The sequence below is a fragment of the Nansenia antarctica genome (assembly GCF_963989245.1).
Source record: "Nansenia antarctica genome assembly, chromosome: 5".
Classification (NCBI taxonomy): domain Eukaryota; kingdom Metazoa; phylum Chordata; class Actinopteri; order Argentiniformes; family Microstomatidae; genus Nansenia; species Nansenia antarctica.
In genome coordinates this window covers 58,970,465-58,983,257 of record NC_137690.1, presented here as the reverse complement: position 1 = coordinate 58,983,257, position 12,793 = coordinate 58,970,465, and the positions used below count along the sequence as shown (strand labels likewise).

At 44.2% G+C, this 12,793-nt stretch overlaps 1 protein-coding gene across 1 annotated transcript in view; it reads left to right on the top strand.

The window, feature by feature from the left end:
* The window catches only part of csmd2 (CUB and Sushi multiple domains 2), a gene marked incomplete at both ends in the record, with an annotated part of 261,827 nt that overhangs the window by 149,812 nt on the left and 99,222 nt on the right, over positions 1–12,793 (top strand). Inside the window, 9 exons of the mRNA XM_080530688.1 lie at positions 1,188–1,382; positions 2,493–2,631; positions 4,334–4,521; positions 6,920–7,108; positions 7,557–7,673; positions 9,192–9,407; positions 10,228–10,416; positions 12,156–12,325; positions 12,677–12,793. The exon at positions 12,677–12,793 is cut by the window's right edge and continues 40 nt beyond it. Coding sequence (XP_080386814.1) covers positions 1,188–1,382; positions 2,493–2,631; positions 4,334–4,521; positions 6,920–7,108; positions 7,557–7,673; positions 9,192–9,407; positions 10,228–10,416; positions 12,156–12,325; positions 12,677–12,793 — 1,520 coding nt within the window. The remainder of the gene's footprint in view (positions 1–1,187; positions 1,383–2,492; positions 2,632–4,333; positions 4,522–6,919; positions 7,109–7,556; positions 7,674–9,191; positions 9,408–10,227; positions 10,417–12,155; positions 12,326–12,676) is intronic.

The window sequence follows — 12,793 nt, the reverse complement described above, 5'->3', positions numbered from 1 at the left end:
CCTTCATATTAATTAAGGAGATGCCAAACTTTATTGAGGAGATTGTTGGCACTTTAATAAATGACATGACAGAGATAGATGAGATTCACACTCCGTTTGGGTCCACAGAATACATAGGGGGGATTCATCAAACCGCCATGTGTCACCTCTGTTGTGTGTTTGTGCATATCTTCTGAATATGGAGGAATTAGTGGCTGTGTGTGTGTGTGTGTGTGTGTGTGTGTGTGTGTGCATATATTTCCACACCTCTAAAACTTTTGAAATGGTATGAATCAATATGGCTCACTAAGTGAAACAAATGTGTCCATTAACAAAAAGCAAAATGGTTGCAGAAAAGTTTCAGCAAGAAACTTGCATCATTTGTTGAGGGTTTAAACAATTGAGAATCCCCTTGGATGTTTCTGCATAGTGAATGTAACGGGTGATTAGTAGTGACATTGCAGGTATTGTCTCCTAATTAAAGCTTATACCTATACGCAATTATATGCATTCTCATGTGTGTGTCCTGATTCACGCAACATCCTATTATGTAGCTATTATGTACCTATGTACATTTTATTTTAGCCTATTATTCAATTGTCACTTTATTTTGTTGTTGTGTTGTGGTCTGAGCTGCTGTAAAGCTTGCATTTCCACTCGGGGGGTCAATACAATACCTATCTATCTATCTGTCTATCTGTCTATCTGTCTATCTGTCTGTCTGTCTGTCTGTCTGTCTGTCTGTCTAGACTGGCAGGTGAATACGGAAGGCAGAAGGAGGCTGGTGGGGTAATGGTGGCATTAACAGCTTGCCTTGCAACACGCACGTTGCTAGTTTGAATCGTGCTATGGAGAATCTATTTACAATTATTGTTGTTGTTGCTCATGTTTACTAATGCCTTCCCCAGACAACTTACCGTTGCCTTAATTGCTCAAAGATAATGCCTAATACTGCCTAACCGCCACACAATTCAAAGTGAATAAAGATTAATTTATTGCGCGAATGTAAATAACACTCATGTAACGTATCTTCAGTTTGACGTCTTATATGCGTGAATCAGGACACGTAATTGAGAATGCTTACTATTGTACACACATTCATTAGGAGACTGTGTTGGGTCATGAGCTCCACCCTATTTGGCAGTGTGGCGCTAAGTCTTCAAGCATGTCATTTTGTCGGGTTTTCTCTCACCCACCTACCTACACAGCGTTTCGGCACAACGAGTGTCCGGACCCAGGGGTGCCGGTCAACGGGAAGCGCTTCGGAGAGAGTCTGCAGCTGGGAAGCTCCATCTCCTTCTTATGTGAGGAGGGCTTCGTGAAGACCCACGGCTCCCAGACCGTCTCCTGCATCCTCAAGGACGGGAACGTGGTGTGGGACAACGCTGTGCCCCGCTGTGAAGGTGAGAGTGGACCTGCGTGTCGGTCCTCTTGTCTTAGACACTCTCGCAGTGTCCTTAACATCTCAGTCCCACCTCATGCAGTATCTCTTGCCAACACGACAGCCATTATAAACCCCATCGTCTCTCCTGAACCATCCCAGGGATACAATCATGTAGTGAAGCTAACTAAGCTAACTAAGCGCTAACACCTATAGTGGGCTATCTAACACATACAGTGAGCTATCTAACACGACTAACACGTGAGCTAGCACTAAAAAAACACTTGTCTTAAAGGGGTATTATACCATATGCTCACCTCCTGATTGTCTTATCAGGTTTTTCATTCATCGTATGCAAAGTGGGCCATTATTAAAACACATGTCTCCTCTCCCTCAATGAGAGGGAACGCTGTGTTCTCCAGAGACCATCTATCATCTCCCGGCGTTTGTGGCGTAATGTGTTTTATAGGTGTCCTTCAATGCAGTTGAGTCAACTGATTAAATCATCCACTTCAAAGGAGGACGAGGAGGCTTTGTCTACTCTCACACACTACTGTGTGTGTCTTAGGTTAGGGATGGGCAGCTAAATGCATAGATATTGAGAGAGAGGAGAGAGAGAGAGAGAGAGAGAGAGAGAGAGAGAGAGAGAGAGAGAGAGAGAGAGACGGAGAGAGAGAGAGAGAGAGAGAGAGAGAGAGAGAGAGAGAGAGACGGAGAGAGAGAGAGAGAGAGTGACATTTTTGAGCATGCTGTCTACTGTGTGATGACGATGGGGATGATAGAGGCTTAGTTTCTGTGTTTGACACAGATGCCTTTGTCTTCTTAGCATCTTCTGTAGAGATTCACAGTCAGAATTGTTCTATGAAACACACACACACACACACACACACACACACACACACACACACACACACACATTCTTCTCACTCACTCTCTGGAGATATGTTTAACCTTGAACTGCTGAACAGACCTAAGCTCTGCAGGAGTAAGACACCACAGGCCCTCATGTATAGCAGGAAACATGGCCTTAGTGGTGTACAGATAACTGAATATGTATAACATATCAGTGACCGACATGCATCATTGACTCTGTCTCTGTCTTCCCTCTCCCTATCTCTCTCCTACCACCCAGCCCCATGTGGCGGGGATCTGAAGGCTCCCAGTGGGATCATCCTGTCCCCAGGATGGCCTGAGCTCTACAAGGAGGCCCTCAACTGTGAGTGGATCATTGAGGCTCCGCCAGGGTACCCTATAAAGATCATCTTTGACAAGTAAGTGCAGGCCTTGAGATTGTTTTCTCTCCGTCTCTCTCTGTCTCTTCCTATCTCTCTCGCTCTCTCTCTATCTCTCTCGCTCTCTCTCTTCCTCTCTCTCTCGCTCTCTCAATCTTCCTCTCTCTCTCGCTCTTCCTCTCTTTCTTTCTCTGTCTCTCTGTCTCTCTCTTCCTCTCTCTCTCTCTCTCTCCTCTCTCTCTCTCTCTCCCTCTCTCTCCTCTCTCTCTCTCTCCTCTCTCTCTCTCTCTCCCTCTCTCTCCTCTCTCTCTCTCTCTCTCTCTCTCTCTCTCCCTCTCTCTCCTCTCTCTCTCTCTCTCTCTCTCTCTCTCTCTATCTCTCCCTCAATGTCTTTCCTCCTCATGCAGTCTCCATAATATCACCTCCTCTCCCAGGGACCTAATGCAGAAGAACATCATGTTTTTATTATCAAGCACGTTCATACTTATTTCATCATTTCACTTGATTTCCGCTCAGAAGGGCTTGCACGGATGCACACAGGGGGGGGGGGGGGGAGGGGCTGGGGCTGGTGGCTCGTTCAACTAGCTAAGCTGGATCAAAAGCCACATTAGCGTTTCACCACTCTCTGTCTGCACGTGTCCCTCTCATCACACCGCCTCTGCCATGATAGCCTAGAGTAGCATGAAAAATGAATACAACACAAATGTTTGTTGCTCTTTGAGGTTATGTAGCATCAATAAAACATGGGGCTGCGCTCCATTTAGCTGGATGGGTTCGTCATTGCTTTGATGATGAATTGGAAGGGACAAGAAACATAGGCTTTGCTGCTATTAAACCGCTGTGTCAATATTTTATACCCAGGTGACCTGAGTCGGTTATTATGTGCATTAAGATGCAAGTATTCAATCATATTCAATTTGCTATTGCATGCATCGACCATTAAGGCATTGCAAAAGGGCTCTCTACTGTTGTCACCATAACGAGTGTCCAAAGGCAAAAGACTAATTTGCAAATATCTCATACACTCAGCACAGGTGTCGGGAGAAAGCAGCAATATGGAGAACACAAGGACGCTAATGCATTAATTAGGAACTTTGATTAATAAATAAATAATGTTGTTAATGAATGTCACAAGCAGTTAATTGAAGCCGACAGCTAGTTCCTAGGAACACTGTTCCTCTCGTCAGACCTGTTTTTGGGGGAGTCTGGTTGGGTTCCATCCTTCATGTTAATTAAGGGGATGCCAAACTTTATTCAGGAGATTGTTGGCAGTTTAATAAATAAGTTGATAGTGATAGATGAGATTCACCCTCTGTTTGACACTCAAACCGCCATGCTCTGTGTGTGTTTATGCATTTGTGTGTGTGTGTGTGTGTGTGTGTGTGTGTGTGTGTGTACATGTTTACGATGCATGTGGGTAGTTCAATTTGTTTGTATTCATTGTGTCTATTACAACATAAATGGTTGTTGCTTAGTGGTTTTATGTAGCATCAATAAAATATGGTGTTGCGCTCCATTTAGCTGGCTGGTTTCACTGTGAAACAAAACATTTTATAAATCTCTTTGAGGATAAATTGGAAGGGACATCAAACACAGGCATACACAGAGGAAACACACACCGTCACATTAGTGCTCGATATGCTTGTTAACACGCCATGGATTATTTATCATATAACCATAATGTATCGCAAAGATATATGCTTTGTTTTTCCTCAGATTAACAACTGTTATTTTCCCCCAGATTCAGGACAGAGGTGAATTATGATGTGCTGGAGGTGCGTGATGGGCGTTTCCCCTCCTCAACCCTGATTGGCAGCTACCAGGGTACCCAGGTGCCCCAGTTCCTCATCAGCACCTCTAACTTCCTGTTCATCCTCTTCTCCACCGACAAGAGCCACTCTGACATTGGCTTCCGCATCCGCTACGAGAGTAAGCTTCATCTATGCACACACACACACACACACACACACACACACACACACACACACACACACACACACACACACACACACACACACACACACACACAGAAAGGCCACCCATGGAATGTATGTCACCATTTTCCATTACTCCATGTGTATTTAGCTACTACAATTAAGTCTGGGCCTATACTGAGATTTTCAGAGACAATGCATTTTAATCACAGTATACGTACGGTATGTGAGATAATATTAATGGCCTGTTATTAAAATGATCACTGTGGGCTACCCATTTCAGTGTGCAGTAATTTAAATCAGAACACCTATAATTATGAAATAATTGTAGATTGATTATACTGTAAGATAACCTGTTCCCACACACAGAGACACTTTAATACCATCTGCGTGTGGGTCAGGGGAGGCTGGTGGAGGAGGAACTCAGAGTACAGGCTCATTGTAATTCATGCAATGGAATAAGGAATGGTATCACAAGCTCATTCAATCCCATGCATGAATGAGCCCGTCCTCCAATGTCTGCCTTCACTAGCCTCCCCTGGTGGGGGTCAACTCTGACAGTGAGGTGAAAGAGAATATAACAGTGAGTCGTTATCCTTTTTATACCTGTGTGTGACTAATGTTTGTAACCTGTGAACCTTAGCTAAGCTTTAATCATGTATTTACACGGGACACAACTCAGGCAGACACTCAAGAAGGTGTGCGTGTGAGAGGACTTTCTATTGGCTCTGAATAACAGTGTTCTGAACAACACTCCTGACTCAGAGACGTTTTAGTTTAAGATGTCAGTATTGCTATTAGAATATCAAGTGTACGTTAAAGTGGTCCATTCTGCCCTCGTTTACTAGCAATATCTGTTTTACAGCCGTTAACACTAGTCCTCCCAAACCGACTTCCCTGACTTTGACTAAATGTCTATTTTTAAGATAATAGCGTTCAAAATGACGCATGGAATACAAATACAATGTACAAACATTTTCACATATCATTTTCATGACTTTTTTATTTTTATTTTTATTTTTTTAACAACATCCCTGAGGGGTGATTTAACACCTGCTCTCCCCTGCTCTGGGTAACGGCTCACCCATTTCAACCCTAATCTATTGCATACTCAGACAGGAAGACAATACCAGACATTTGCATGATCAATGCGAGAAGCCTGTGCAGCACACCCAGCACACCCAGCCTGCAATGGCATCTTGGTTGGTTCATTGACACATTCACTAGTTGGCTTTTCTCCCTAGAGATGCCTATGCCTGGATGTGTGGATATGTATGAGGGTGATGGGATGTGGGGTGGATGAGTTGAGCAGGTGCAGGTGTGCGGGGCTGATGAGTTGAGCAGGTGTGCGTGGTGTCGTTCATATCGATGACAGTGTTAGTGATAGTGAAAGTGATGATTACAGTGATTCTGATCTTGACTACGACCGCAAGCTTCTGACACCTCAGGCTACCCGCCAAACATAGAATGGAACCAAATGAACATGTGTCACCTCGGCCTCCGACACACCTTGGGCTCCCTGCAAAAAGGATGACAACACAACCCGCTGAGCAGGTGTCACCTCGGCGCCCGAATGTCGGCCTCCCCCGCAGAAAAGTCAGAACCGAACCGACATAGCCTGGTAACACCACCAGCCACGGTGAAGCAAGAGCCTGGGAAGGATGGGACAGTTGTGATAGAAGAGCTTGCAGGCAACAACGCAGCAGGTGGAATGGCATCACACAATGTCATTACCGAGAGGCCAGGGCCTACTGCGCCTGCAAGAGAAAAAGCGCACTCAACAGTTTTCATTGTTTATGTGACATGGGTATATTGCAGCAAATCAACGACTATGCTGTTGCTGAGCTGCACCGGGTCGAAGGAGACAATACTTGGGCTATGTCTGTTGATGAACTGTAGTCATTCACTGGTCCCCTATACTGTATGTCCGCGGGGCACAGCAGCACACAAGGTCCATGCCTGTCTTTCCCAAGACTGTTTTTATGATAAGGACATGAGAGGCACGTGCAGGGAGACAGACACGTTGTTTTCGATTACAGGTGTTTTTTTCATGTTTATCAAGCATGGATGTTTCACATGTGACCTCCGGTTTTAAATGATTCAATTGATTACATTGTGTGTGTTTTTTTCCCCCCATCAATATGTTATTCTAATGTTATTCGAATGATTAGTAAGTCCTGACTAAACACAAACAGAGCGTTATTTTTGCATGGTATTGATCTAATTCAACGATTGCTGTTACACCAACATCAACAAATTGACATCTCTCTCTGGGTACCATGGACAGTAATGGACCATGGACAATAGAGGGCCTGCGGCTTGTATGCCTGCGTGCGCACACATGTGCGTCTGTGTCTAAATAGGTTCTACTTCTTGTTTTATGTCCTTTCCAGCACTGCAGCTACAGTCAGATCACTGTGTTGACCCCGGTATTCCTGTCAATGGCCAGCGCCATGGAAATGACTTCTATGTAGGAGCCTTAGTGACATTCACCTGTGAAGCAGGGTACACACTCAGCGACCCAGAACCCCTGGAATGTGAGCCTAACTTCCAGTGGAGTAGACCCCTTCCCACCTGTGATGGTATGTTCTATCGTTAATAATAGTTTACGTAAGGGATTGAGAGTTATTTGCTGTCTTATGTTACTTCAACCTTTTAAAAGTGTATTTTCTGATTTCACAATAAATGCTTTAGAGACGGGTCTTATCCGTTACAGTTTCCCTGCTTATGTCACCGTAAATGCGTCAAGCCAGTATTGATTTTCCTCTCTATGCAATGATGTTGACAATATCCACCCTCCATGTTTATGCCCTTCTGAAGGGCACCTCTAGTAAACTGAATGTTAGTGTATTGTAAAAGCATAGCCCAGTTGATCCATTGTATACATACTTTTCATTTATGTCTGCTATCGTCCACCTCTTTCTTGTACTCTCTCTCTCTCTCTCTCTCTCTCTCTCTCTCTCTCTCTCTCTCTCTCTCTCTCTCTCTCTCTCTCTCTCTCTCTCTTTTTCTCTCTTCCTCTCTCTGCAGCATTGTGTGGAGGTTATATACAGGGTAACACAGGAACCATTCTGTCCCCCGGGTTTCCGGATTTCTACCCCCACAACCTCAACTGCACGTGGATGATCGAGTCGTCGCATGGCAAAGGTTAGGAGGCCACTTATGTCTACTTGCTCACTCCAGTCCAATTCAATTTCAGTTATAGTGTCGTTTTTCTCTCAGTCCTTTAGAGATGTCACAGCCATGAACTGCTGTGAGTCAAGCCTCGGGCGAGCGCGCCAAGGGAGATGTCTCTCATCACATCACCATAATCACAGCCTTCGCAGTGTATTACAGTCAAAGAATAACTTATTCTGCATGAAATTGTCCATGGTGTGTAACTATTGAATGGATTTGAATAACAGATAGTAGAGTACATTTTAAGTTTGATACTTTTGAGTTGTCAGTTGCTGAAAAAGACAGGTAATTCAATTGAGCACCATACCTACAAATCGGGGGTTTTCAGCACGCTCAGTTTTGATTGATGCTACAGTAGCTTTTTGTGGTAAATAACATACACTATACTCAGCATTGGGCATGTTGTTTTGGATTCACATCTTCTCTCACACAGCCTAATACTTACTCTTCAGAGAGGTAATATACATAATAGTGGACTGCTATTAGAAGAATTGCCTATCTAGCTTAACAACCCCCCAGTTATGACTTTATTCCTGATAACAGCCTCTTGTGCATTATTGCTTAAACACAACACATTATTATTAGGCCATTGATGCTAGCTGCAGAAGCGTCCATCTAGTTAGGCATTTTGTGGGGAGCAATGTATGATATTGTTCCTTAATTAGCAAGCAATGGTCTAGCTACACTACACAGACAGCGAGCTGAACATTGTAGTGTAGTCAGTTAACTATCACATAGGTTTTAACTTAGCGTTAGTTAGCAGGTATTATACGTATGACATTGCTCGTTACAATCATAGCATCCTGGGGAGAGAGAAAGATTAAGATAGAGTTTGGTCCATCACCTGGCTGGAACAAAGCCACATGAAATGGGCAGCTTCAACATGATATCCTATTGAAAACCGATCATAGTAGTACTGACTAGCAACAGCAGCAGCTCACAAACAGCATGCTTGCTCTATGTATTGTAATCTGAGGAGGCAATGCGCATGTCCCTACTTGTTTGTGCAGCTGAATGGTGGCAGTTGTCATAGAAGCCTATTATAATAGTAGTAGCAGCTTACTTGTTGATTTGACATTCCATTCTGGTCCATGGATTAGCATTGAACATTTTCCCATTGACATGACATGGGAACACAAAAAAGAAAACGGCTACCGCTCAAATTTCAAAACATGTTGATGCACTGCTTTATGTTACTCCCACATTTTCAAGGGGCCTCTCAATGCAAACAATGTTGTAGTTATTTTCTTCTTGCCCTTTAAAACGTTTGCTAGAAAAGAAATGCTACATTTTCACACAATCTGTTTTAATGAAAACAGCTGAACGGATCTTGAAATCTGAAAACTGCCCTATATTAAGTCTGTCCACCCTAGAGCAGACACACTGTTTTGAGGAATATTCAGTAATATAATGTTAATATATCTAATAATGGTAATATGTCTATAATGCACACACTGTTTAACACCAAACTCAACCGTTCTTCACCAGGTGTGCAATTTACCTTTCACACGTTCCACCTGGAGAGCCCCCATGACCACCTGTTGGTGACTGAGAATGGCAGCTTCTCCGAGCCCCTGTGGAGGCTGACCGGCTCAACACTGCCCTCGCCACTCAGCGCAGGCCTGTTTGGGAACTACACCGCTCAGATCCGCTTCCTATCAGACTTCTCTGTATCCTACGAGGGATTCAACATCACCTTCTCAGGTCAGGAGACAGGAGACCTGGGCAGATGGAGATAGGCGGAGAGGGGGATTAGGTTTACGGTTGAGGGTCGCACTTTAATAAAGGGAACACTAATTAGGCACATTTGTTGCTTACACTGTACTGTAATTATTATAAATAACTGCATTATTTTGTGTTTCCCTATTCCCTGGTTAGTCATGTTATGACTAGACAGATAGATTTAGGGTTGAAATATCATGTTAATGGCTCCATCTAGCCCACTGGTAGAATAGGAGATGTTTGACACAGATGTAGAATCTCTAGTGGATAAGCACACTTTATAATACAGCATTATATATTATTGTATACACATACAGTATAATGTGTACGACTGTACGTGATGCCATCAATATTTACATATGAAGGGGTTGTTACTGGCGGGTCGCAATGAGTCACCCCCAACGGTCTCAGGTGGTCTCCTCTTCTCTAAGTAGTGTTAAATATGTCTTATACGATGACCTGAATGCAACCACTTCATATGAGGACGAGGAGCTGTTTATTAAGGCAACACACAATGAATTGAATTGAAGCAGAGGTGGCATCCTACTCTTCTACTGAGTGGGACCAATTACCCCCCCCGCCCACAACCACTTCTCACTCTCGACACCCTCTCTTTCTCATTCAAATTCAAATAAGTGGAACTGACAACAAAGGGAGGGATTAAAAGTTGTCAATGCAACACAATACGACATATTCATCCCTGTTATTGATAGTGAAATATTGTGAATACTAACGTTCTGTCTCTGTATGCCTCTTTCCCTCACCTTGTCTCTCTCTCTTGTCTCTCGTCCACCCCTGTTAGAGTATGATCTAGAGCCTTGTGAGGACCCAGGCGTGCCCCCCTACAGTACCCGTAAGGGGTTGCAGTTTGGGGTGGGGGACGGCCTGATCTTCTCCTGTTTCCCCGGCTACCGCCTGGAGGGGCCGCCGAGGGTGGTGTGTCTAGGGGGGAGGAGGCGGGTGTGGAGTTCCCCTCTGCCAAGGTGTGTTGGTAGGTGATCACATGCTTTAATTTGGCTTTGTTCACCCCCCCCCCCCCCCCTTCTCATTTCCCTTCAAACACCATCCCATAACACCACTGCACACGCACACGCACATGCACACACACACGCACACGCACACACACACACACACTGCACATGCACACGCACACGCACACGCACACACACACACACACGCACACACACACACACACGCACACACACACACACACACACACTGCACACGCACACACTCACATTGCACACGCACACGCACGCACACACCGCACATGCACACGCACACACACACACACAAAATACACTCTTGTACCCCTATTACCCCTTATACACCCCCTTATATCCCTTCTTATCCTCTGGACTCCCCATCTCCCATGCATCTTCATTACACACTTCCCCATATACTACTGTATGTACTCCCCAATACCTCCACCACCCCCTTCTCAGCTCAGTGATTGAATCGTCCCCACAATGACTTTGGTAGGGTAGTATCTGTGTAACATCAGTGTAGCATGTAGTCGTGCAGAGGGCATGAATTGCCTGCATTTTATTGACTTTGTTCATTGCTCATAAGGCTTAGCGTGCATGATGGGTCAAATGAATACAGATTTGTGTTTTATTTTAATGACTAAGCCTTCTTGGATGCATTAGAAGATTACTATTAAGAAGAAATGTGTGCGCCTTATTCATCACAATAAGCAATATTACAATGGTTGCCCTCTGCGTTTGTCCTTAGAATGTCACTTTAAAGTCTCTTAAACCAACAAGAGAGCCAGTTAAATCAAAGCAAGTGAAAAAGGCCTTAAAATGCTTTGATGAAATACTGGAATATTTAGGATGCCAGATTTACTCCAATTATATAATGACAAAATGGCTTATGGGGTTTAAAGTTACAAAGTAATTTTTTTAATGTTAAAATGCTGACATTACAGTTGAAGCAAGTAATTCTGTTTCATGTATATGGTATCTGGCTTCTGGTTTATGTGTGGTTGTTTATACTTTTTTTGAAACTGGGTCAAGATATTTTCTGAATAAATATGCATTTAAATCCACTCAGTCGCATCGTTGGGAGCAATGTGTTATTTATTTATTTTTGGTCCCCAATTTTGTTTGCTGATTCTAGACTGCTTCAGTGCAATAAACAAGTTTAGTCTGTGACATTGATATGGAATTTAGATACTATTGCTACTAAATTACTAATAATGCCCGTCATATCTCTCAAACATAACCACGGTACGGTAACACTCTCTTGTTTCTGCACACCTGGACATATGAACTGGGGCATCGTAATACCAGCAAAAATGTTTGACCACCAATGTAACATGTTGCATAAGAGTTACGTAAATTACGTCTTTGGAGTTTGGAATTACAACTTCCGTAACTTTGACTAGTTAAGTTTAGGCGTTAACTTATACTGGTTAGGGTTAGGGGAAGTCATAAGTCACCTGAACGTTGCAAACTCTTATAATGTTTGTTGAGCTTTGTCCTATCCCAGATTTACATTAAGAACCTATTGCATTTTCTGTCAGCAGTCAACCCAGCCCACACCGTCCCTCCCACCTCTTCCCTTCTGCATGCCCCCATACAGTATATGTCTAAAAATGTATGGTGCAGACAACTAATGTGTGACTATTGCCTTGCTTTCCCCTCTCCTTCTCTTTTCCTCTTTTTTCTATCTCTCTACATCTATCGATTCCCCCCCCCGCCCCCTCCCTCTCTCTCTCTGCTCTAGCTGAGTGTGGCTCATCGGTGACTGGTATGCAGGGGGTGCTCCTCTCGCCCAATTACCCAGGTTACTATGGCAACAACCATGAGTGCATCTACTCGATCCAGACGCAGCCTGGAAAGGGCATCCAGCTTCGAGCACGAGAATTCAGACTGGAGGACGACGACATGCTTAAAGTGAGGGGGCTAACAACTTTGTGCGTGCGTGCGTGTGTGTGTGTATATGTGTGTATATATGTGTGTGTGTGTGTGTGTGTCTGTGTCTGTGTGTGTGCGTGTGTGTGTGTGTGTGTGTCTGTGTCTGTGTGTGTGCGTGTGTGTGTGTCTGTGTGTGTGTGTGTGTGTGTGTGTGTGTGTGTGTGTGCGCGAGTGTGTGTGTGTGTGTATATGTGTGTGTGTGTGTGCGTGTGTGCGTGTGTGCGTGTGTGTGTTCGTGCGTGCGTGTGTGTGTGTGTGTGTGTGTGTGTGTTATTGTCTGCACTAACAGTGCCAGTATAGCTGACATTGCCACTTTCTCCCTGTGTGTAGGTATTTGATGGCAGCAGTAACGATGCTCGTCTGCTGGGTTTGTTCACTGGCAATGAGCTGCTGGAGTCCACTCTCAATACCACCTCCAGCTCCATGTGGCTAGAATTCATCAGCAAT